Raw genomic sequence first — 26,741 nt, 5'->3', positions numbered from 1 at the left:
TTTTTGTTGTTTTCCCCCAGGAAAAAAAAATCAAACACTTGAAAAGACAGAAACCAACCCCCATGCTCAGTTCCACTAAGCACATCACAGAATAAAGAGGAAGCACGTAGGCGGGGAACAATTCATCATCACTTCAACCTGAGCCTTCACTTACAGCAAGTTGTTCACTGACAACCCTGGCCACTAGCTATTACCAGTTTTTCATTCCAAGGAAGGTGGTGGAGCATGGTCAGAGATAAGGAACTTTGGAAAACTACTTCCAGTTTCTTAGAGGCTGGTTTACACCCTGGAATCTGAAGCTTAATGGTCTTTGTGTTAGAGCTTTTTTTCTTTTTAATCCTTAGTATTGTAGCTCTAGGCATTTCCTATCCATCTCCAGACCCTTCTGGCATCATTCTATATCCTTTTCTTCAGACACGAGTTTTACACTCTGGCCTTAAAATGCAACTATGGATTATGCATTCATTATACTTCTGAACACAAGCAGGATCAGCCCTTGTAAGTATTTGGCTAAGGGACAGCCTTTGAAAGCCAAATATCCTATGGGAAATGCTATGGCTGATTCACCAGGTGCCAATATTCTGTCTGGTAATTCACAATTGGTACTCTTCCAATTAGCAGTAGGAGACATAACTGCTAATACTGCCAGCTGCTACCTGGACTGCCTTTCTTATCTGTTGTCTTTTTCTTTTCCTAGCCTGTTCGTCCTCTTGTATCTTTTAAGATAGATTCTACAAGAAGACAACGGCATTAACACACATTAACTGATGCAGTCGCAAAAAGGGCAAGTAGCATAACCTAGAGATAAGGCAGGGAAACAACAAACTGAAGAAGGCAGGAGTTTTGCTGGGTAGAAAGCATTCAGAGCGTGAGGAGGAAGGTCTGAGCTAGCAGAATGGCTGTTCTTTCTCCCGGGGCCTGGCTTTTTGGGGGGACACAGGGGTGTGCGTTCTTCTCAAGGCACAGGCGACTAGGTCGAGTCTTGACCTTCTGCACCTGCCAGCTGGGGAGAAAGGCAAAGGTCCTGCAGGCCTCACAGCCACGTATCTGATCCCACCGATTTCAGAGGATGGCCGGCCCCTGCACACACGCTGGTGTGCCGGCCTGATTCCCTGTGTCCCTCCCCGTGCGGCTCCGCAGGACGCTGCGGGAGAGAGGGGCTGCCCTGCGGCAGGGCTGCAGGGAGAGGAGCGCCGGGCTGGCGGGGCTGGGGAGCAGGAATCCCGCCCTGCAGGCCCCGGCCGCGCTGAGCAGCGGGGCGGTGGGGAGGCCGGGCGGGCCTAGGAGCAGGCCCCCGCCTCAGCCCTGCAAAGCCCAGAAAGGGTCTCCCAACCCCGGAGGCGAGCACGCCGCCCGACCCCGCAAGTCCACCGGCTGGAACCGCTGAGCCTAAACCGCAGGCAGACACCGAGCCCACCCCTCCCGCTTTCCGGGGGCGGGCAGGCAGGCAGGGGCTGCCGGCGCCCCCCGGCCAGGCCGCCGGTTGCCATGGCGACCGGCCAGGCCGCAGCCCGCCCGCCGCCTGCCCGCGGCGTGTCCCTCCCGCGGGGGCGGCTGCCGCCCCAGGGCCCAGGTCCGGCGGCGCCGTCCCCCGCTCCGCTCCCCGGGTCCTTCACCGCCGGCGGCAGCCCCCGCCGCCGCCTCTCCCCCCGGCGCCGGGAAGGGACTCCCCGCACTCCCGGGGCGGGGGGAGGCCGCAGCCGCCGGGCTGTGCCCGCGGCGGGCAGGGCCAGGCCCGGCCCCCGCCCGGCTGCGCCACCGGGGCCTGCCCGGGGTTGGAGAGAAGGAGGAGGAGGAGGAGGGACTCCGCAGCGGCAACAACTGACGTGTCCCCGCCATGGAGCTCGGCGTGATTCATCAGCGGCGGCGGGGCGGCAGCGGGGTGCCGCGCACCGTCCCCGCGTAGGCACGGCTGCGGCGGGGGCAGCCCCGGCACCGCTCTGCCGCCCGCACCGCCCTCCTCTTCCTCCCTTCTCCTCCTTCTCCTTTCCGCCTCCTTGCCGCCTGCTCCTCTGCCCCCGCGGATACCGCGAGGATCCCGGGGGAGGCAAGATGGAAGAAATCCTGCGAAAGCTGCAGAAGGAGGCGTCGGGGAGCAAGCACAGGGCCATCAAGGAGAGCTGCACCTGGGCCATCGGTAAGGGGCCGGGGGGCGCGGGCAGCGGCGCCGGGCTGACCCCGCTGCGGCCGGGCTGCCCGCGGGGGAGCGGAGCGGGGCACGGCCCGGCCCTGCCCGTAGCGGTGCCGGGCAGGAGCCCCCGATGGAGAGGTTTTGTAACGGCGGGGGCAGGGGGACCTCAACAAACTTGTTCCGCGCTGGCCGCCGAGCCTCCAGCGGCTGGGCAGGGACCGGAGCGCCTCCGGAGGTTCAAAATGCCCGGGAGCTCCGCGCTGCTGGAAGGGGCTGTGGCACCTGCTGGCGGTCCCGGAGAGCATCCGTGTCCCCGCCACCCCCGCCTCCTGGGTCTGCTTCGTGGGTCTTGCGAGGCAGATACGGGTATCAGTAGCTATCAGTTTCTGTGTTGAGGGGGGGATCTTTTTTCTAAAAGCGCCCCCCCCCCCTTCCTAAATCATCGTAAAAAACCCTCCAGTACAGTTTCACTGCTGGCTTATGTTCAGGCATCTATTTTAAAAGCTGGATTTTTTGGACTGGATTCCATGAGCTCTTTTATCCTTGCTGTATAATGGACATAATGATCAATAAAATGAGTTCTTCTTTTCAGGGAGTATGAGCTTAGGTACGTTTCAGCATCCACCCATTTTCAGACACTGACTGTGACTCGAAGTGCTTTTGACGCTGACTACCTGGAGCACTAGTCAGCAAGACCCTTAACTTACATCAGCATAACTGTGATACTTAAAATTGCTTTAAATTTTTATTTTTTATCCATACATAGCAATCTGTGGTAGTTCATAATCAGTTTGATGTTCCATGCATTGCTTCATTAATTGTGTGTTATCCTTGCACAGCAGCCATGCTAATATCCTCTGTACTCTTCCAGTTTTAGTATATGTGCTGCCAAAGTGCTGATGTGTGAAAGGGAGTTCACTGAGGAAAAGATGGTACTCGATGCTTTTTCATTGGGTGCCCCGTGTCCTGACAGATTCATGTAAAGCTTTGGCGACTTGGAGCAGCAGTGATTGTTGTTCTATCAGCTAGAGTAGGTGTAAACTTCAGGATCCTTGGTTCAGAGATTGTAGCCAGATGTATTACTATGGTTGAACTCAGAAGTTTCTTCTAAAAGCCCTATTGTTTCCTTCGGTTATACAGAAACCTTGGATTCTCCTGATGCTACTGTCAAGATACCTCCGTATCAGCTAAGGTATGAACATTTAATGTTGAATCCTGTGGAGCTGTGAGTATTTGTAAAATTGAAGTAAAAATTTGAATTAAGAGTGAGGTAGGCAGATTCAGCCCTTTTGTCTATGTGATTTCTTTAGTTTATAGATATACATATCTAAGCTGGTAGTAGTGGATAATTTGCTGATTAGCCCTTGCCCTCTAGCCATGAATGAAATGTAAGCAGATGTGTTAAAATGGGCATGAGTATGTATAATGGTGACACTTTATAATGGTTAGAAAGGAGGGCTGTCTTATGGTCTACAGGGTTTTCCTTCTAAATTACAGCCTTCAGTATAAGTGATGATGCTTCTCAGTCTTCCCAGTGTGTTTGTTTTCTTTAAAATCTAGATCACGTTTTGTTTTCTGAAAATAAGTATTCTAGAAACTGAAAAGTTATATCATTATATAGCTAGGACACTGGGTAGAAACTAAAATAATACAGTTTCTATGCCTACTTCTTCCTTTAGCCTGCTAGATTATCTTGAGTAAGCATTCTCCCTGCCTTCATTTGTACACCTGTAAAACGGGGGAGGTGGCACTGCCCTCATTTGTAGAGCTATTTAAGATCTCATTTTGGAAATTCTGTTGGAGAAAGTAATAGGCAAAATTATTCACTGTCCCTTCTGACAGAACCATTAGGAAGCATCAAAAGAAACTAGCAAGTACCCTGTTCAAAACAGGAGGACACTATTTCACACACCTTACAGTTAGATGTGAAATGCTTAGGCTTGCCTTGTTAGAGAATGTAATGGATACTAAAAGTCTGTGTGGAAAAAATCCATGGAAGAAATTGATTGACGTCTATCAAATGCAAAGGTACCCCTTCTTATTCAGAAGTACTTCAGTCAGAGATGATTGAGTTTATAAGAGCGTATGTAGGAGTTTTGCTATAAATTTGGCCTGTCCTGTAGTCCTCCTAGATGTCTGCTATTAGCTGCTAACAGAGGTGACACTTTTTTACCACAATATTAACTCTCCTGGGAGTATTTTTATCACCTCGTTACTCCCTGCTGCTCCTTTCAGATATGTTTGGTGCAGCTTTGCACAAGGAAAATTAGGGCCTGAAGAGCTAGTTATTCCAGAGCAGTCACCAAATAGAGAAGGATTAAGAGTAGTTCTTTTGCTGCTCTAAAATCCTGTCAGCTGCAGTCCACAAGGGGCCTCAAGTCAGTGGGGAATGGATGTAGCACAGGTCTGACATGAGCAGTGCCAGACGCATGCATTTCCAACACAGGCTGGGCAGCTGAGAACAGCTGGATGAGTAATTCCCAGTAGCTCCATTATAATTAGATTATGTTTACTTTGCACTGTGGTTGGAGAAAACTTGGGTCTTTATCTTCCCATTTGTCACCCTTCATCTTTAATGCAGTAGTGTATGGTCTCTCTGTTTTTAAGTACTGTTCTCATTCCCTATGAATTAGTTAGTTAGCTGTTACCATGTTTCTTCCTTTTTCACTTGCCTACTGCCTCTTTACAGATATGCCTACCCTTTTCTCCTCTTCCTCCAATGTTCTTAATGTTGTATTTGTTTGGTTGGTTTTTTTTTCCACTGTAAACCCTAATCTTTTTAAATAAAGCTAATACCTTCACAGGTGTAGTTGTGATGAAGTAAGCTCTTAATGTTAGCCTTGTCAGTAGCAATGCACTCAATATTACTGGATGTTTTATGAAATGAAGGGTGCACTAGAGAATTTGAATAAAAGCTTTGGTTGTGGGGTCCTTTGTATGGTTCTGCCACACAACCTCAGACAATGTGGGAAATGTTGCTGTCACCAGTACTCTGAGCTTACTCTTCATTCTCTGCTAACAAGCTACTGCCAGACTCCAGATCAGCACACTTGCCCACACCTTGGGTTGGAGTTTGCCTGCATGATGTGCAAATTAGATAGAAGGTCATCTTTGCGTGGTATTTGTTAAACAGCACTGTGACGGCTTGGTTCCTAACACTGTAAAAGAATAGCCTTGAAAATAGAGCAATGGCAATGACCAGAAATATAGCCAAGATGGGTGCAGGATGGAGGATCTTGATCATGTCCCTTTCCTGCTTTCATCTTGATCAGATGCAGATTGCATCATCTGCTGTAATATAGCTGCTCCTCCACTTTGAATCTGCCATTCACCCTTTCTGCTGTAATATTTTTGGGTGTAGTAGTGGAGCCTGGGGATATGATCTGGAATATTCCATAATACTAGAGTTAGATTTGAAGGTATGTATCATCTTTCCACCAAGTGACCCTAGTGCACAACTTGGATCTGAGATCCATAGTGGTAACATACTGAAAGTGTTAAAGGCAGTGTGCGGAACAGTTCAGGAGAAAAGCGCGTATTTGTGAGGTCTCTTCCAAGAGCAGCAGCTGAATGAGTATTTAGAGTATTGCATGGCGGGGAAAATGTTCCAGCTTGTTTAGTAGGAAAGTTTGGTATGTCCTTAGAATATGCTGAATACAAGGAAAGTATATCAGCACTTCTCTACAGTGTATTTGAGGAAGTTAATGATCTAGGGCACATCTATACTGCATAAGAATGGGGGACAGAGATTCATCATCTGCCATGTCCGGTTGAGATAGATACTGGCTCAGTTTCAGAAACAGTGAATGTAGTAAGTACCCCAATCAGTATTGCTTCTGTTTCTCCACAGAGCAGCATCTGGCTTCCACTAGCAAGTTGTGCTGGTGTTACTGCTGTTTAACAGGATGGCCATGCCCTTAGTTAAGTCCTTCTTTTCCTTCTGGAACTGAAGAATGAAGTCTGCTCACAAGAAGAAGGTGAAGGTGTAAACTGTATACTCCTTTTTTTTCCCCCTTAAGAAATAAAAAGCCATTTGCTGGTTTTGAAACCACAGCTCTAGATGAATAGAGGTTCTTCATAATGTTTTCTTTTAAGACAGTGATCCTAGCGTGAGAATGGGGAGCACAAGTTATCTCTTTGCATTTCCTCAGACTATGACTAGTTGAGTTCAGGGGTTTTTACATGTGTTATGTCAGCTGCATACTTATCTCCACCATACTGTTGGGGTATATTACTTCTACGTTCTGCCTTGTTCCTGACCTATCCATAGCTTCCTCTTTTGTGTGGGGCTTTTGTTACTGAACACCGGGCAGGCCATGTGATAGTTTCCAGAAGTCCGTGCAATTAGTTAGGGGGTTCAGCTGCAGCATTTGTACGGGAGCTGCTTCCAGCACTTGTCTGGTAACCACTTAGAGAGCACGTGCCTGCTATGTTTGGGAGCACCTGGGGTACCTTTGCCCCAAGGGAGTGCAGTGACTGGACATTCAGCCTGGAATGTCATTCTTTAATTAGTTTGATAGAGATCTGTTGGGTATATCTTCAGGGGGCTAAATGAGACTGTTTTGCTGTTCAGCTTCCTTTGATGTTAATTGGACTTATGAATCCAAATCCCAGTTAATGACCTTGCATGTTAATTCTAGTGAGGGGCATTATTTAAATGTCTCACTTCCTGAAGAAATACAAATCTCCAACAAATATGGACTTCCGCACAGGGTTCTGTCAGCTCTGCCTTGAAATAGGGAGAGTGTATGTTTTGTGTATGTGTATGCTTTTTCAGTGCTTGTGATCAGACTATTGAGCAAGGATATGCAATTGTAAAGAAGATTAAAGTGGACTAGGATGGAAATGACCTTTAGTCAGTTCAAGGCTTTGCCATAGACATCCTGTGAATTCTTGAGAAGGAAGAGTCACATTGGTAACTGGTCCATTGTTGCCTGCCTAAGTATGATGTTTGTCTCTGATGAACTGGTGTGGTGAAGATTAGCTATATAGTAAGTGCTTGAGGAGGCTGGATGGATGACTTATAAATAATGAACTAGATAAAAGCAATTGATGTGCGGGTGTTTTAATTGGTGAATTGATCACAGGGAAAACAGCTTAAGAGAGCTTAATGTTGTCTGCCAGCAAACAATTGTTTGCTACTAAGTTGGGCCATGTTCACTTCAGTATTTCCAAGATGACAAATTCTGCCCTAAGGCCAGCCACCTACACTGAGCAAGTCTCTCTTGGGTAATTCCTTGCCAGTTTCTCCACTGTGATTTTAGAGGCTGAAATACAATCCATAAAAGGTAACTGAACAGACACAAGAAAATGAGCCTTGAAAGAGAATGTTTGATCAGAGCAGTTTAATACTCATGAGGATTATATACATATCGGAGAATAAAATAAGAGGCTAGACAGCACTTTCCAGCCACACAGTGCTTTGAAAAAACTCAGTTATACTAGTGTTTCTTGGAATGCTTTATGCAATTAAGTCACGTCTTATAGGCTGTATAAAACTTAGTGTCTTTCTATTGGCACGAACCTGGTGCTGTAAAGAGGAAGTTGGTTGTGACTTTTGAGGGAGGCTGTGGCTTGGTGGGCAGTTTAGCGGTTGTGTTTTGGTGTTTCTATCCTTGCTGGAACCTGGAATCTTATATACAGCATTTCTTACTATGCCCCTACCATTCTTCATTAGGAAATTTTTTTTATTATCCTAAAGATATTTTCTCATAGTTCTAAGACATTTCCTGTAATTTCCAGGTCTTTCTACTATCCTGTCACTACTTTTCTTCTGACCAGAACAATGGCAAAATTTTTCCTTTTGCCAGTGTGGCAGAAGCATCACTGCAGGCTTGAGTTTGAACCGTTCTGTAGAGCTTGTGTGGCTGTTGTCTCTTTACTCTGAGAGAAATGTGGCTGAGTGCAGAAGATGCATAGGCAAGACTCTCGATAGTATAAATTGCTGTTCATGGCAGCTTAAAGCTTCCCCTGTGGACTTTAAAGTAATGGTCATAAGACATGTTGATGCGTGAAGCATTCTGGCATAGTAACTGATGTAATTTACATTCCTTCTTCAAAGAAGAACCAGAAAGGCTTTCCAAATGCTTACTTATCTCCTCAGCATATCTGTACACTGCACATCTCTGTACCTAAAAGTTGCAGAAAGTAATTGAAATCAAATGGAAGTACAGGCTCAAGCCTTCAAGGCACCAATTCTGGGAGCCCAATCGGAGAGATACGGGTCTTGGCTTTCAGAAGTGCTAAGTGTTTCCAAGTCCTATTTGTGTTAGTAGCAGTTCTTATGTTCTTTACTGCAAAAGCTTGCACCCCTCTGGTATTTCACATTGGCCTTTCAAGAATAGCCAGTATTTCTGGAGATTAGAGCTGGGAAGTCAGAAGTCAGTGGTGAGCAGGGTCCTCTGTAATAACCAACTTCTGTCCAGTTCTGTCTCCCCTGTTTGTGTCTCACTGCTATTCATCTTGGTGCTCATTTTTGAGGGCAATTTGTGAACTTTCGGGAAGCCAGTGCAATGAAGAGCAGTCAAGAACAGAAGTAAGCCTTGAACTTAGCTGAACTCTGAAATACCTATCCTCCTTGCATTTTTTTCCTATAATTATGGGAATTTGGGGATCAAATTGGTAGTTCTACTCTGCTATTTATTTCTTCATCTCTAGCTTTGCATCTGACATACTTCTTGAGAAGCAGATGCGGCTTACAAACTATTAAATAAAACAACATGCTCACACGTTTTATCTTGCATGTGCTTAACAAATAATGAAAGCAGTAAGTATGGTGCGATCATCACCAAACACCCAATGCCATGGAGACTTCCAATCCACTTAGCTTTGCAGATAATTCATCCGCTTAAATAATCTTGAGGCTTGGGATGCATTTTGGCTTCTCCATTGTGAAGAAGTATTTGTGATTTCATAATTTCATTCTTCTCCCACCTGCTTGATTTTGTTCATCATTTCTGTTAGTTTCTTTCTACTGGGAGAGAGTGGATAGGGAAGCTGATATATATAGTTATATATGGATAGAAATCTGTCTGTCTATCTATCTATATTTATGTATATCAGATCCCCTGACCAGAAGAAAGGAGCAGGGAGGGAGGAATGACTGTCTCTGAGGGTTTTGAGGCAGGGTTTTTAGCATACCTCTCTCTATTTTACTCTTACTTTTAAAACACTTCGTTTCCTGCTTTTGCTGCCACAGCCACCTGGCATTAAGTGCTCCTGTGCTTTCCTCGTGAACCTGACTGCTGGATATGTGACTCATGCTGCTCAACCATTACACAGTTGCTATCTGGCATTCAGCAAGTGGATGATGAGTTCCCTGGCAGGCATCTGGCCAAGAAGAGATTCCAGTGGCAGTGTGGACTGCTGAGCTGTATCTCCTGTGCTGGCAGTTTACAGGCTGGATCCAGACTTTGGGGGTATTTATGTAGCCCATTTGGTATTTTGAATGGTGTATGTGCTCTGGTCTTGATTTTAAATGTTGCATTCCTAGTTCTAATGTTGAGGGATAGGTGAGGGGAAGAGATTTGTTGTTTAGAAAGGCAGTGTGGCACTGTCTGATATAGTATTTGGATCAATCTGCATGTTTAATCTGGGATATGTAACTGGCCCTATTTCTTGTCTGATGGGCAGGTATTTTTATCTCAGCAGAACTTTGCATCTGTTCTGGGACCCCAAAAGGCAGCAGTGCTGGAGAGGAAAGGGGTGTATAGGGTCAGTCTCCATCATGCATGTCTGAACTCGTGCTGTCAAGGCAAGGTTCCAAAAGTCTTGGAAGGCCTCTAGATCTAGAAGTCCCTAAAAACCTGCCAGCTAGGGTTTTGGCTCTTGAAGGTATCAAAGAAGGTTTGGTATTGTCATGGGAAAAGGTGCATGGTTTCTGAAAGATTATTTCTGTTACTCTTATTTGTGGATTTGTGGGGTTTTTTGTTCAGGGTTGTTTTTTTTTTTGAAAGAGCAGTGCTTGCTGTTTTGCTGTTTCTGAAACTAACTTTCTGCCCTTCCTGACATTCTTTGTAGTAAACCTTAATATTCACCACTGCTTTGGGCCTTTGTTCCTTTTATGGATTCTTCTGAAAGTCCATTCTAGATTTCTGACAAAAGCCCACAGCGTACTGGTTTTGGCTGGACTAGAGTTGATTTTCTTCATAGGAGCTGGTAGGGTGGGAGTGTGGAGTAGCTGGGTGGGGCTGAGCTGCCTGTTGGGGCCAACCCCCAACATACAGTTACTGTGGGATGTACGTAATTCAGTACAGGAATAGCACCAATAAAAGATGAGAGCAGCCATAGTTTTGAGTGTTCATCTAATTTCTAATTCTGAAATATTGCCCTAAGGGTGATAACGGGATAGCAGTGTGTGTGTTTTGTTTTAAACATCTGATCACTTTTAGTGCTTCCAAAGGAGAAGAAAGTGAGAACATTGGGAGGGCGTTGATAATTGCCTTAGAGAATGAAATATGGTTGGGAAGGGAAATCAGGGGATGGAAGAGAAGTGGCACTGAAACTGAGAGGACTGTTTTCCTACTGAATGAGGCTTGACTCTGCTGTGGTCTTTATGTGATGCTGTGCAAGTCGTGACTTCTCTCTGTTTTGAAAATGAAGGGGTGAGTGGGAATAATAAAAGTCTTTTTCTCACAGTTCTTTTATTTACATTCCATGAAAAGTAACAAAGCTGCAGGAAATACACTACCTTTGGTTTCCCTGAATGTTTGTTTGCCTAAGAAATTGAATATGCTAAGGTGCAGTGAGTATAAAATTACATAATGCATTGCAAATCTGGGGAATGTTTTTAACAGCCATCCCTTAGGTCTGTCAAGATTTAGCATTGCACTGCTGTGAAAGTTGAATGGAATTGCAGATTGCAGCATCAACCTTCAGAATGTGCCTAGTAATGACCAAAAATATACCTCATCCTCCCATTGCTTCACCAAACTGTTTTGTAACTAACTCTAGGCCATTCAGCTGTAATGGAGAAAATAAGGTCATTTGCAAGATGCTTATGCTATAGTACCTCTGTGTCTCTTTACTGTCCCCTCAATCCTACCCCATCCCAGCATTTTAAAACTTCTCGTGATGGAAGTTTAATTCTCATAAGATGCTTTATTTGTTGTTTTCAGTGTACTGAAATTTTGAAACAAAAATGTTTTCACTGAAAAAATCCTCAGCTTCCCTTCCAGGCTTACCAAGTACAGGGAAGAGAGGTTTCATAGAACAGCTTGATAAGCTTTCAAAATTGTAGGCTGAGCAAGTCCAGCATGTGCTCTACCTCAGGCCAGAAGGTGTACACTAAGGATGGATACTCTGCTTCTCACCTCATCTTCGTGCTGTGCTTCAAATGATAATCAATAAAATCACCTAAAGGGTACATATTACTTTATAATGAAGACTTTGTGAGGTTTACGTGTGTCATCAAATTCCTTAAGAGTAGAGTTAATAAGTGGCTGTCATACCTTGTGCACAAAGGGCAAAAATCTACTGGGGTGGATGTTCTAGAGAAAGTGATGATAACTTACCACAGAGAGATTACACTACAGCTTTGGAGACTGGAAGCATTCTGATTATTATTTTGGCCTTGTCCACTTTAATATTGTGTGGAATCTTTTGTTGTCTCTCTTCCTCTCCTCTCAAGCAAAGGTACATCGTGTGCTTATGGGTTTTGTTCTGTTTTGGTTTCATCTTGACAACAGTATCAGGCTCTGATGTAGGAACTTTGTGTTTGTGTTGAAATCAAGATGTTATTAGTGAGTATAGCAAAGAAGCAAATGACCTTAGAAGCGCTCTCCAGCTGAGTGACTGTGCTGAGCTATTTAATTATGATTGTATGAATTCTGTGGTCTTGGCTGCATTAGGCTGGATGGAATATTAAATTGTTCATGTTTGCCTTTTCCATGAATAGAGCTGTACTTCTGCTGTTATGGCAAATCCATTTTCTCTTGGAAAGTATATAAATAACAAAAACTAGAAATGCCACTGTGTCACATTTTTAATACCAAGCAGTATTAAATTGCAATCTCATTCAACATTCCAGGTTGAAAAATTGTTAAAGTTTTAGCTAACAAACTGTATGAAGTTACATTTAGGCATTATTCCTCACTTTCTTTTCCCTACATCATTAAGTGTCCTCTGATTAGCAACTCATATTCTTCCCTGCAGAGGCAGGTTCATTTTAGCGTTGGGTAAAGTGATTACTTTGTGTCTTGGTTTGAAAAGCAAAAGGAGTCAGAGGAAGAGGGGAATACATGAAGCAAAGAGGATGGAGAAAGGAAATACTGAGCTGGAGGGGAGATCCAGAGGGAAGTCCAAGAGAGAGCGGATATCAGCAGCTGAGGTGAGGGAGAATCAGATACAGAAAGAAAAGGAGAGTTAAACCTCAAGTCATATGAAAAGAAGCCTTTCCATTGTAACTGGATAAAAGTGAAGAGTTTTGTACTGTGTGGGGAGAAAAAGAATGAATTTTTTTTTAAAAAAGAAGCTGCAAGTGGTGAGGAAGAAAAATGGAAATCATAGAATCATAGAATAGTTTGGGTTGGAAGGGACCTTTAAAGGTCATGTAGTCTAATCCCCTGCAGTGAGCAGGGACATCTTCAACAAGATCAGTTTGCTCAGAGCCCTGTCCAACCTGACCTGTGTTTCAGCCAGAAATTATAAAGTTACTAGTAAAGGTGGAACCTCACCTGGTTATGTGAGAGGCAAATCTCTTGACATGGGAAACATGCACACAAGTGTTTCTATGCTTGTGAGTAACTGTAGTAAAATCCTGGCCCTGCTGAAGGATGTCAGAATTTTTATCAACATCGTATGACAGCAGTCTCTCAACTGGTTTTTTTTTCAGGACCTGTGAACTGCAACACTGACTGCTTGTTCGTTCTTACGTAGCGCTGCAACACCAAAGTTGTTTAACAGTGCATGAATATCTTGTAGTGGTACAGCATCATAAAGATAATTTATTGTTGGGTTTTTTTCTTGGAAAGGAGGGTTCTAACTGGAAGGCTTCAGATTTTGTCTTTTATCCTATTGCTCTAAGAGGTCTCTACTATCAACAAACTTGTTTTTGCATAGAGATACAAAGTTTAGTGCTGGAGGGGTTTGGTCTGACTTCCTGCATTGTAGAGGCATGACAACTTGCCCTTTATTTGTATGCTGCAAGCTCCAAACTTCTGTCTGAGCTCAACTGTAATACTCTTCGTAAGTGGGATGGTCGCATTTCTGCTGTAGATAAAATTAATCATTTCTCTAGAATGTGAGAAAGGACTTAAAATCTCCTTTCTTCTTGAAGAGCTGTTGCTTGAAAAAGGATATATTTATTTCCTGTTCCTCCACCAGGTTTTAAGTTCTTCCATTATGAACCATAAAATTGTTGGTGGAGTCTTATATCAATGTTCTCTAAGCTAGCACAGGAAAAGAAGAGTTATGAATATTTCTACTTTTATATGTATGTATGTTCATATATACACTGTTGGGATTTGTTTTACGCAAATTAAATCATCCCCTTTTGTAAAGGGACAATATTTGCTTCTGTTTGGTTTATTTAAGGGTAACAGCTGGGAGTACCTCCAGAATTTTGAGAATTCATGTTTACCATTTATTTTCTCATGGTGGGCCAACTTTTCTGCTTGAGTAAGTGAGGCTAATGGAGTTACATGCTGTGATACTTTGTCCATTTTAAGAGCCAAGACTTGAGAAGCTCTTCTGAACTGTCAGTGTTACTCTGACCGAAAAATGTCAGACTCTGGCTGTGTCTGTTATCCTGTCGAACAAACAGCATATCAGAAAATGGCAACAGCTGTGAATCAAATTCTTATCTGTTCTTTGACTGGGCTGTGAGTTTTGCTGTGGAGTGCAAATATATGTTGATAAAGCCCTGAGGTTCTGAATTTTGCTTCTGCTGTGTAATTTTCAGGGGGAAGATAATGCAGAGAGATGTCTTATTTTTAATTTCTCTATTTTTAATCCCATTTCTGAAAATTAATATGGTTATCACCATTTGCAGGAAGGGAAATATCTCTTACAGTGGTGACAGATACTTCATTTATAGTGCCCCCATCCCTAAGTCAGTATTGTGGAGGTCAAGGTGGGCCATGAGACTGTGTTCCAGGCACTAAGAAGGAGTTAAGATTGGGCCGTTCCCTATCTTCATTACAATTTTCATCATGAGAGTGAATTAATGAGCCATTATTCTCCTCTCACTAGAGGCTTTTTCCACTACAATGAGGATAGAAAGATTTTTATGATCTTTTACTTACAATAGTAATCTGTCTTGCTCTGACCTTTCTGGCAGTCTGTTTTGACTGGCCTGTCATAGCATCCCTTGTGACAGACCTGCAGGGAAAGAGGTAGGTTGATGAGCCATGGCAAACTTGGATGACTAGAAAGGTCGTTGTAACCCAGCGTGCTGAGTGTAAAGGCTATTTATGTTCTCATGACTCATTCTGCCGTTTACAAAGCTAACAGTTGTGGAGTGGGGTAGCTCAGAAAGGACAACCTGTGCTCCTGGAGATACTGGTCCTGGATTACGCATTTGGTTCTGTCTCTGACCTTTTTGCTTGATCCTGGGCAGGTCACTTGGGATTCAGTCCAGATACCGTGAAGGTCTAGTGACAAAACTCCAGGTAGCCTCAATAGGAACAGGACCGAGTCTTTGTCCTTGGCACTCTGCGCTTACTCTGTTTTGCACGTAACAAGGTCCACACTTACCAAATGCCATTTTCTCTAATGGAGTGCCCGTTAGTGCAAATGGCTACTCTTTTCTGCTGGCCTTAGAATATATGTTTTTATATAAGTATTTTGTTGGGTTTTTTTTTAAACTGGGCTTCTGGGTCAGGACAGGAGGGTGGTTGGTACTTTTTGTTTTGAAGGGAAGGCGCTGCCATCATGTTATATTCATTTGTTCAGTATTTATGTGTTATACCAGATTTTAATAGAAACACCGTGATTAGGAAAGCTGATTCATATCTCTGCAATTACTTTTTGTGCTGTAAAATCATTCTTGCAGACCCTTGTTCTGCGGTGACTTTCGCCATATCCTTTGCACAGGTGATCTTAGACAACAGCAGCAGGTAAAGAGTGATCCCTGTCTTCTCTTCCACTGTCAGGGAAGGAACACTACAGCCAGGATCTGTTATTGGTGCCTTTTTTTTTTTTTTTTCTTTACCCCCTTCTCTTTTTTTTGGGGGGAGGGGTTGTTTGGGGTTTTTTTGTTTTTTGTTTTTTTAAACTGAGCTGTCTTTTGAGAACACCACTGTGTGGACATATGCAAAGAATGCAATTAGTGTGGATTTTAGCATAGTACACCACTTATATCTGAGCACATCCTTTTTCTTCACTATCATTCCTTCTTTACACCATCTGAACTTCTTTCTTCCCTCTAGCTTCTGTTTTCATTACCTTGTTTCATCTGTCAATGCCCAGGATACCTTATCCTGAAACTTTTGGTAGCTTCCCCTCCCCCAAGTCAAAGGTGCTCCCTTCCTTTCATGTCCCCTCTGTGTTGTAGTTGACTCATCTTATTCAGGGTTAAGTTGGTATTTGTGCCTAAACTGTATGTGTATATATGTACACACCTGCAAGCATCAGTATGGAAACTTAGGAGTTCCAGTGTGAACCTAGTTTTTGTACAGTAACATAAATGGAAAACATTCTTAAACGTGCTTTGAAGTATATTGATGTACACCAGCTTATTCTGAGAACTTCACATATGTAAAATGTCTTACATGTGTAGCACTACAAAACCTCAATGAGTTGTCTCTTGACAGTATAGAATTGCAGAGAGTGGAGTAAGCAGTGAGATCACATGGTGTGGGACCACTGAAAACTAGGTGGAATTATAAAGGGGCTGTAAGGTATAAGAGGAAACCTCAATCCTTTCTTCATTGCACTCTGAGACCAAATTCTGGTCTGCATTATCTCTTGTGCAGCCTTATTGAATCCAGTTCTTAAGTGGTAGACCTTAGTAGGGACCGACTGTGTTAATTTACATCGTCCTCTCCCATTCTGCCCGAGGATTATCTGCCGTGTCCTTCTGTGTTCTCCTACTGGCCGATGATGCATTTAAATGGCAGGTCGAACTGAAGTGTGGAAGATGCTCAAGCTAATCAAATATTGTGAGGTATCTCTGCAGGTGTTTTATAGCTGTAGCTTGGAAATGCTAAAGATTTAATTGACTGAGTGTGTAACAAGAACAGGAAATGACACAATGGCAATTCATTTTCTCCGAGAATACAGTGGGAGCACAGGCTGCAGCAATCTCAATTAGATTTTCAGTTAAACATTTTTAGCAAGGATGGGAAGTTCAGCTAATTGAATCTGTTCTAATTTCCATCCTCCTGTTTGTCATGTTTTGCTCTTCGTTTTGGGAGATATCTCAAGAAACAGCTCTCATTGTTCTCTGCTCATTGCAGTATGTGGTGACAGATGGTAGGCAACATGCTGGTGTGCAGGGTAGCTACACATAAGCCATAGGAGCTCCCACCTGTCTTCATTATAATGAGACTGAACTGGATCTAGTCCAGTGACTTATGACTGCCTTTCCTTTCCCCTCTCCTCCCAGTCTCCAATCCACTTTAATGTGAGAATAAGTTTGTTGTGTATTAATAATGCCCCAAATGTGTATATGCTGTTGCAGTGAACTGTAGAAAGTCTAAAAGAAATGTGGTGTTCTGCCCTGAAGAGGTGCAGGTCTAAATAATCACCACTCTTTAGCAACCCCGCAGTTAGTACTATACACTATGGTGAATTCTTTTTTTCCCCTCCTTCTGTTTTAACTCTGTGTCTGGCTGATTGAGTACCAGTTAATACACAGGCACCTTGTTTTAGCACCTGATGAACAACTGATTTCAAACATGAGTTGTCCCCCAGAGGGTGACAGTGACAACTTTTAACAGACAGAGTATGTTGAAGTCACAATATAAAAGTTAGCACTTAAAGGTGCTTTGTGGGTTAGAGATGTATTGCTCTGGCACCTCTCTAAACTAGAAAGTCCTATCACAATTTACCTGCATGCTACATATGTTCACAGATCCAGGCAAAGCTGGCAGTAGATACATAGGCGGTAGCCAGCTCTGTACTGGCTAGAGGATTAATGTCTGAGCCCTGGGAGCAGGTGTTTTGGCAGTTTCTGTAGATCTGGATGATATGACAGTCTGAGGAAGTATTTCCTAGATGTTCTGTAGTTCAAGCTGGTTTGGATGCTAAACTCACAGGTTTTAAAGAGTCCTTCTAGTTAAATTGATTCCAGAAACACTCAAGAAAGGAGCTTCTGAGAAAACTGGGCTTTGTGCCTGCCTGTTCCTCAGAATATCCTAAATAAAGCAAATGGTTAGCTTTTAGTTAGAAACCTATTTTAAGATACACATGTAGTCTGTTTCAAGTTCTTTAGAAATCTGTGTAGTTCATGTTTCTCTTAAAAAGCTTCTTGTGGTGTTATGCCAAACGGCCTTTTACAAATTCCCGTAACCTGGGAAGAAGGCACAAATATGAAAAGACCTGTGGATTCTCAAGAGGTCTTTGACAAGTACAGAAGCTTGCTAGATTGCTTAACTGAGCCATGCTTATGACTCTCAAGTCTTTAATTTATCATTAAAGAAAGGGGTTGCATTTCAAAGAGCAAATAGCAGATTTGTGTCCCTTGGGGTAGCTTGTGATTTGTGCTTTTTTGGGGGGAAAGGTGGAGAGAAAGGAATACCAAGTGAACACACTCAAAATAGAGTGGACTTTTCAGAGCGGACATTCAGTCCCACCTGCAAGCAGGATCCGGTGAAGGAGTTACAAGCTAGGACCCCCAAAGCTGAGGTGGCCAGTGTTTGGTAATCTCCATGTAAGTTTTTTAAAAGCAAGTTCAGGTTGTAGACTACCAGTTTTGGAGGGAGGTTGGTAGGTTAGACTGTGGCAAAGCATGACTTTAGGTAGCTTTGAAAATATGTCTGAAACTCCAGTAATCACTATTGCTCTAACCTAGGGCTTCTCCTTAGCTAGTTATGAAAGGAGGGCTTGTGAGAGGAGCAGAACTTGCACGCTAGTCTACTGCATGTGTTTCATTTGTGTCGGAACTTGAACCTTTAGAGTTGTAGGAGAGTTAGTCAATACTTTTTTTTTTTTAATATACTTTTGCGCAAATAAAACTGTTTATCATTGGGTCAGCTGAAACTAAGCAAATTCAGGTCAAAAGCCACTCACAAGAACAAAAGAGGAAAACCTCTTCATCTTGGTATTTTTAGAAATTAAACATCTTTGTCTCTGCTTTGAAAAGACAGGGGGTTTGGGTGTGTATTTGAATGCATTGAGACTTGACAAAGAAGAATACTTCAAGTGGAACAAGTCAGGGCTTTTTGGTTTCCAGTTGGGTAAGAAAAGACTCAACTAGTTGTTTTCTGTTCCTTCTTACCTTGCGCACACTTGTCTCCTTGGGGAGGAAATTAATGCGATTCCAAAAGGGCTCCTTGGGGGGTAGTGCAGATTGTTGAAGAACTAAGACTCTTAAGGCCTGGCACAGAATGGTTTGCCATAAGCAAGTATATGTATTCAAATGCAAAAATAAGACTCTGTATGTACAGATAAGTGCCTCTTATGATATGTGACCTAATGAAGTGTTGCAAACCTTCAGGGAGAGTGCAGTTGGACATGGGCTGAGCATCTCTGATCAGGAATGAGTTTCCTGCCAACTAGCAGGATTTCCTTAAAGGGCTTGTGGTTACTAGGTGTTCCTCAGATGCTGCAGCCCTTCTCTGTTAAGGAGCAAAGAGAGAAATCACAGCTCCAGACACTGTTTGGTTTGGTCACCAAATTAAAAAAAAAAAAAAAAATCAGTACTGTACTGTACTACTGTACTGGAGAGGAGGCCATAGACCAAAACTTGACTAACAGAAAGTGGATTATGAAACCACTTTTCTAACAACCTGATTATTAAGCAGAAGGTAAGTGACTGAAGGGTAATGCTTATCGCACTGAGTTGAAGGACCACTAGTGAACTGTGAATCCCTTCTTTATGCTTTGCACATTCATGCATGTTACACAGAGGGCTAACAGTTGGGAAGTATTTTGTGAAATTTCAATTAAAAGGCCATTCTTAACAGTTTGTGAGGAAATATGCCAGCTTTCTTTACAGGGTAAAAGTGCTTCACAGAGTTGTGAAATTCTCCTTGATTACTGTATGCAAGCGTTACCTTACAGAAAGTGATACAGCCCTTCTAGAACATTGCTCCTTTGAATACCAATTTCAGTTCCATTGTTCCCTCTCACTTTTATTTTTTTAATTTTCCTCAGGGAGAAGTGTCTCCTTCCTCTCCAACTGGCTCTGGAATCAAAGAGCATGAAGCTGGCCCAACAGGCTCTAGCAGGGATGCAGGTATGGCTCTACAGTGGGAGCGTGTTAGTAGGCAGTGGGTGTCAAGGAAATCTAGGCTTTTCTTTTGAAAAATACTACAGAAAAACTCTATCCTTGATAGACCTAACAATAATGTTCGTGTTTCTGTAACTGTGTTCAATAGTTAGGATGCAAGTAAAGGCTGGTGATTCTGTAGAAGCCAAAAATGTTCTGCAGATAGGTGGGAGTTCCTGGCTTTCCATGTTGGAATGGAGATGTACTCTTCCATGTGTGGCCCTGTGCTACTCTTAGTAAGCCTTGCCACTGCTAAATGTCTTAGAAACTAAACTGAGTCAACTTTTTCTGTTTTCTTTGATTAGAAGAGAGGACTGCAGTGCTTGAAAGATGGAGAGGTTAATAAAGGGTCTGGGAGCTGCATTCTCCATGTGTGGGCACTTTCCAGTTTTTTTTGTACACTGAAAACAGTAGGAGTAACATCTGATTTGGAAGTTTATGAAATTGCAAAAGAAAACAGCAGTGCAGCACAAGCAACAAAAAGACTCTCTTGTGTTTGACAGTATAAAAACTAAAGCAGTTTACCTTTATTTTAATTGAACAAATGAGTATGTATCAGTTAATACTTATCACTAGGGGGATACTAGTTGTGGAAAAGGCTGGTACACTGCTGGGGCATAAAATGCATGCCACCATTTTCCAAAAAGAAATTTCTCCCTCAAAGGGCAAGCATGAAGTTGTTTCGGGAGTATAAGGATGTAAATGGATCATTCAAATTCACTTAATTCAGCGTATGAGGTGTCAGGCATTTGGTTAGAGAGTACCCCATATTGGGGCACTACACGGTTGTAGGAGGCTCTAGCTAAAGAAAAAAGGTACTTTCTGAAGGGTTACTGTAATTATTGGGCTCTGCCAGAAGACGTGTATCAACTTCTTGCAGCACAGTACTCGCGTCCCACTCTGAGATCCTGTGCCCTGTGTTTCAGATATATGGGGAGGGGGGCACATTGCTTTTAAAGTGAAAGCAACGGTAGACTAGTGGGACTCGAACATATGTCCGCTCTTGTACCAGTGCAGGTATACCCGTTAGAAGAGCATTGTAGAGTGATGATCAACCAAGAATAGTGGAGGAATTATGAATGACCCACTGTTCACTGTAGTATAACTTCCTTGGGAACTCTCAGTGAAGATAAAATTTGTCTTTTTACTCTTCTAACTTGCTGCACATGCATTTGAGTTCTGTAAGAACTGGAATTGCAAAGTTGTGGATTTGCAGCATGGTACCTTAAATAAGAGTTTTACCTTCTATCTAGAAGCCTAAAAAAGTAATCCAGGCAACAATACAGTCCTTCATCTGCATTTATGATATGTGAAGTTTTATGAAGGACAAAAAACCAAACCACACAACTGATGCTATGGAGATAGGTTAAAAAATAGGATAAAAGACAAAAATGAGATGAAGTACAATTTGACTTTACCAGAAGTAGGTCATGGGATCACGGGTTGATGGAGGTTAGCAGTGACTTCAGGAAGTCATCTGGTCCAACCCCCCCTGCTCAAGTAGGGTCACCTAGAGCAGGTTGCCCGTGTTCAGATGGCTTTTGAATATCTCCAGGGATGGAGCCTCCCTGGGAAACCTGTGCCAGTGCTCGGTCACCCTCACAGTGAAGTGTTTCTGTTTGTGCCCATTGTTTCTTGTACTGTCAGTTGGCACCACTGAAAAGAGCCTGGCTATGTCCTCTTTTCCTTTCAGGTATTTATATACATTGATGAGATCCCCCCTGAGCCTTCTCTTCTCCAGGCTGAACAGTCCCAGCTCTCTAAGCCTTTCCTCATAAGAGAGATGCTCCAGTCCCTTCATCATCTTAGTGGCCCTTCCCTGGACTTTCTCCAGTAGCTCCATATCTGTCATACCAAACTAAACATTCTCCTTTATGTAGAAAAACATATTATTTCTCTTGTAAATTGAGTTAAATCGCATCAGGCTGTACAATGCTAAAACATTTGATATACTGCTATGTTGGCAATTCTTTAAAATGTTGCTGTGGGTTAACTCTGGCTGGAAGCTCAGCCCTACCCAGCTACTTACTCATTTCCTCACAGTGGGATGGGGGAGAGAATCAGAAGGGTAAAAGTGAGAAAACTTGTGGGCTAAGACAAAGTTTAGTAGAGAAAGCAAAGCTGCATGCGCAAGCAAAAGAATAAGGAATTAATTCACTATTTCCCATTGGCAGGTAGGTGTTCAGCCATCTCCAGGAATCACATGTAATGATTACTTTGGAAAACAAGTGGCTTAACTCTGAATGTCCCTGTCCACCCCTCTTCCTCCTTCTTTCTCCAGCTTTTGTTGCTGAGCACAGTGTCATGTAGTATGGGATATCCCTTTGGTCCAGTTGGAGTGAGCTGTCCCAGCTGTGTCCCCTGCCAGCCTCTTGTGTACCCCAGTCTACTTGCTGGGGGGCCAGTGTGAGAAACAGAAGGCCTTGATGCTGCCTAAGCTCTGCTCAGCAATAGCCAAAACATGGGTGTGTTATCAACACTGTTTTGGGCACAAATCCAAAACACAGCACCCTATGCACTCCTGTGAAGCAAATTAACTCTATCCCAGCCAAAACCAGTAGAAGCATAGAAAATAAGAAGCAGGAATGAACCAGTGAAATGTGCTACAGAGTTGAATCTGGGAAGGAGCATCAGTACAAAAATGATGCAGAACATACAGGGTGAAGTGGGCTGCTCAAAGTCTGCAATGGGACAGAGCAAAGTTGTGTTCCTGGGGACCAAGACAAAGTAGTTTTGCTCTGTCATGGCAGCTTCTAAGAAGATTGGACCTGGGAAAAGACTTGAGTGGATATGTTTGTTGCAGGATGCCTGCCACTAATAAGAGGCATCCATGAAGGTGGTTATAGACTAAATGGAAGAGGCATTTCTAGTAGAACTCTGAGGAAATAGTGCCACGGGCCATGCTGGGAGATACTGGCTTGGATACTCGTTTCTTCCTGGCAAAGGAAATCTGATCAGTCGAAAATATTCAGTCTGAAGTTCAGTCAATCTCTATTGAACGCACTCCTATGCATGTTTGTGGTCCTCATGCCAGTCACTTGCTAACAGTACTCTTCCTCCTGAGGACTTGATTGCATCCATTATTAGTCAACTTCTGAATGACACAAAACATACCTTGTCAGTGATCAGAAGTGCCCCCTCGACAGTGCTTGTGCTCTGTGCCCTATCAGAGTGAGTGCAATGATAGCTGACTCTGTCTCCTGCGGGGCAGGGTATCTGCTAGCGCTAATTTGAGGCCAGCCCACTAGGCTGAGTGGGGTTTTTGTTGTTGTTTTTTGGGTTTGGGGGGAGCGCAAGGGTTCCACCCTCTCCCCGCTTCTAAAATGTGGAGAGGTTTTGCTGAGGGCAATACTTGGAGTGGTTTGTGATCTCTCACGTCAATTACGATGTCTGCTTTCTTCTGGACACTGGAGAAATGGGATGGGGAAAGATCATACCAGAGTGGCAGCTGATTCAAAACATGTTAACTGTCCCCTCACTGTGGCACAGATCTCCCAGTTTTTGCTCTACTTTTATATTACTGGATCAGTTTGAAATTTGTACATAGAAAACCTAGCCACCATAGTACCAAACACTAACAGGTTTAGGTGTAGTAGTTTACAGCGGTTTTGTCTCAACCTGTACATTGCCATTTTCTCTCTGCAGAAGCTGCTGTCTGATGAGAGGTTTGTATCTGTGGAAACAGACTCAGATGAGAAACAGTTGCTTAATCAGATGCTGAATGCTGTCAAAGTGACTCCTTCGCTCAACGAAGACCTGCAGGTTGAAGTGATGAAGGTTAGTGTTTCACACACATCAGTGCTTGCAACAGAGGCTGCATGACTGAACGCTGGGGTTAGCAAACAAATTAGCTGTTGCTTCGAAAATCTTCACCTTAGGACAGTATTTGATTGCTTCCTTCCTGCTGGCAGATGTCAGTTGTTTTCATTTCTACTTGGTTTGTGTTTCTCTGGGTTAAATAGGAGATAGTTTATATTGAGAGTCAGTGCACTGGTGGTCCCAGTTTTAGCAAACTGAAACAGGACAATCAATTCACTCCATGGAAGTTCACAGTTCAATGACTTGTAGATTTGGAAGTTTGTGTTTGTTATTGAGATTTAGTGCTCATGAGGTGAGCTGTGCAGGTTTGTAATTTTGAATTTTGTGTGTGTAGGTGCTTTCTAGTTTGTTAGCTATATGTTCTCTTTGTAAAATGCTAATGATGCAGCATGATTTGTTTAGGCACCAAAATGTCCCTGGATTAGTGCATAAGGGAAATTATTGTTTTGTGTACTCAGTGAAAACTTCCATTTCTAGAAATGCTTTAGCATTCTCCTGTGTGTATTAGGAAGCTCAGCTGCCAGGAGGTACTGTCAAATTTCCTTGTCCTGTCATTGGGTTGGTTGCCTGACTTGCCAGTACTGTCATAAAAAAGTGACTTCCAATACTTGCATTACTTGTGTGAAGCAGTATGGTGGTGGATAGTTCTCAGATGTTTAGGGGTAAACTGTGTACTACAGGGTTTGTTGTGCTATAGCTGTTCACTGGTCGAAATCATTTTGTAACAAACCTGGTGGTCCTTTTTGTATGTTCACTGTTCGTAGTACTGATTGGTATATTTGGATCTATTTAGCTGACTGTCCTTTCCTTCTAAGTGCATAGACTAGGTATGTTATTTCTTTCTTACATGTGACATCCTTGTTCTAATGAATATGTTATCCACTCTGAAACTGCTCTGTACTAGCTGTACTACTGCTCTGTACTAGCTGTACTCTTTGCCACTGAAGATGACTCAGTGTCAGAACTTGCAGAAGGGTGAGCCTAGCAGCAATAAAAAAGGGAGGAGTATTTGTGTGGACTGTTACCTGTTTTATGGGAGCAGTCTTCTGCTCACGTACTGGCTTAACTTGTGACACCCAGGTCTGCATCCCAAATGCAGCATGCCTCTTTCCTGCCTCATTTGTCTCTACAGTGGGAAAGGGGAAGAGTTAAGAAGTAGCACTACTGAACCAGCAGGTCTGGTTTGGTATGCAGTAATTTTTTGCAAGTCACTTTTTTATCTTCTTGGGTGTTGCAGATTCAGAATCTGCATGTGCACTGTTTCTTTGAAAACTGTGACATACATCTGTGATGCATTGCCCCCCATGCTGAGAAGAATGTGAGCACTGTATTTTACTAGTTATGAGTATCTTCTCAAGTTGTCTTGATATGTGAGAAGCAAAAAACAACCCCCGAAACCCCAGAACACCAAACCACATAAAACCCAAGCCAAAACCTAAGATTTTATTTATGTACACTCTTTTTTTTTAAAAAAAACACTTCATTCTCCTGAGTGAAATTTTAATGTACAAATCCTTTTCTGGCTAAAAGCACAGCAAAATGGATGTATGGTAAAAAACAGAAAGCAAAGAACAAAGAAACTGAGAACAAAGTGAAACTTCTGTTTTGATTGAAATATTTCAAGAGACCAGAGGGCCAAAACATGTTGTGATCAGGGCAGTTAAAACTCGGTGTCATTAAAATCTGAGCCTTGCCTAAAAGGCAAATCAAGTAGAGATCTTTTTACATTGTAACCTGAAGGTTACAGATGCCATTGCAACACTTGAAAATGTGGTAGCTCACACGGGTCTGACTGAATGGCTAAAGCTTTCAGGGGGTTTTCAAGCAGCCGGTCTCAGCAATGCATTTATATCCCTGGATCTGCTAAAATGTGTCCTCAAGGCAGCATATGACGGTACATTAGACTGTGTTATTCCATCCGGAGGAGGCTGAAAACATCTTTATCCAGTGCAGATATTAGACACTCCTGAGTGTGAGCAGGTTTGTGTGAAACTGGGACAGCAGTGATACTGGCCTGGTTCTTTGTGACTTGCTGCACAGTTGCACCAGTCTTGCAGGTATGAAGAATGCAACCATCAGAGATTCCACAAAAGCTTTTAGTCATGCAAAATAGATGTGAAAATAGAGGTGCAGGCATACAGACTTCACTGTAAGCTCCTAAATCCCTTAAATGTTTTTTTTTTAAATTCTGTCCAGAATATCTCCTGTTGTTCCCAATAGGTGTACTCCAGGTGTACTTCACACTTCACATATTACCCAAAACAAATGTTTTGAATATTTATTTTAATGGTTTGTTGTCATCCACCTGTATTGCAGATGCCTCTGTGAAGGGATTTGATTAGCTGAGGAGGGCATTCTGTAAAGCTTTCTACATTCAGGTGACTGCAAGTTGGAATTGGCAGTGAAAGGGAGAACACAGGAGAGAGGCATAAGTGCAGTTAAGTTGCCTTGCTTGATAGGCTTTTGGAACTTGTCAAATATTATTGTAAAGGGGCAGCATTAGACAGGAAAGGAATAGAGTAACTGTAATGGTTTCTGTAAATAAATGGAGATGAGTGCTAGCTGGACGTCTTCCGGCACTGAAAAAACCAAGCAGTTGGGGCCACTGTTGTAAAAGTGGAATGGCACTCACTAATTTATGGCTAGGTACCAAACAACTACAACACAGCAGAGAGGCAACAGTCTCAAAAGTTCCTAGAGTGTGTGGAGGATAACTTTCTGACGCAGCTGGTAAGTGAGCCTACCAGGGGAGGTGCCTCACTTGACCTGGTGTTTACTAATAGAGAAGGGCTTGTGGGAGATATCGTGGTCGGAGGCCGTCTTGGGCTTAGTGACCACGATATGATTGAGTTCTCAATTCTGGGCGATGTGAAGAGGAGGGGCAGCAAAACTGTTACCATGGACTTCTGGAGGGCAGACTTCGGCCTCTTCAGGATGCTGGTTGGGAAAGTCCCTTGGGAGGCAGTCCTGAAAGGCAAAGGGGTCCAGGAAGGCTGGGCCTTCTTCAAGAAGGAAGTCTTAAGGGCACAGGAGCGGGCTGTCCCCATGTGCCGTAAGACCAACCGGCGGTGAAAACGACCGGCCTGGCTGAATAGGGAGCTTTTGCGGGGACTCAGGGAAAAAAGGAGAATCTACCGCCTTTGGAAGAAGGGGCGGGCAACTCAGGAGGAGTAGAGGGATCTTGTTAGGTCATGCAGGGAGGAAATTAGAAAAGCAAAAGCCCAGCAAGAAGTTAATCTGGCCAATGCTGTAAAAGATAATAAAAAATGCTTTTATAAGTACATCAGCAATAAAAGGAGAGCCAAGGAGGATCTCCATCCTTTGCTGGATGTTGGGGGGAACATTGTCACTGAGGACAAGGAAAAGACTGAGGTACTTAACACCTTCTTTGCCTCTGTATTTAACAGCCAGACCAGTCAT

General features: G+C 43.3%; 1 protein-coding gene and 1 non-coding gene across 2 annotated transcripts in view; one reads left to right on the top strand and one right to left on the bottom strand.

Annotated features, from left to right (window-relative positions):
* The first annotated feature begins 2,052 nt into the window (after positions 1-2,052).
* Positions 2,053-26,741, top strand: part of ARFGEF3 (ARFGEF family member 3) — a 92,478-nt gene continuing 67,789 nt past the window's right edge. Inside the window, exons 1-4 of the mRNA XM_075707898.1 lie at positions 2,053-2,137; positions 3,272-3,323; positions 19,388-19,469; positions 23,148-23,279. Coding sequence (XP_075564013.1) covers positions 2,053-2,137; positions 3,272-3,323; positions 19,388-19,469; positions 23,148-23,279 — 351 coding nt within the window. The remainder of the gene's footprint in view (positions 2,138-3,271; positions 3,324-19,387; positions 19,470-23,147; positions 23,280-26,741) is intronic.
* LOC142593367 (U6 spliceosomal RNA) lies at positions 2,926-3,028 on the bottom strand. Its single transcript, XR_012830976.1, has one exon. It is a non-coding gene; the product is annotated as a U6 spliceosomal RNA (small nuclear RNA).

The sequence above is a fragment of the Pelecanus crispus genome, chromosome 3 (genome assembly GCF_030463565.1).
Source record: "Pelecanus crispus isolate bPelCri1 chromosome 3, bPelCri1.pri, whole genome shotgun sequence".
Lineage (NCBI taxonomy): Eukaryota > Metazoa > Chordata > Aves > Pelecaniformes > Pelecanidae > Pelecanus > Pelecanus crispus.
This window is presented reverse-complemented; position numbering and strand designations above follow the sequence as displayed.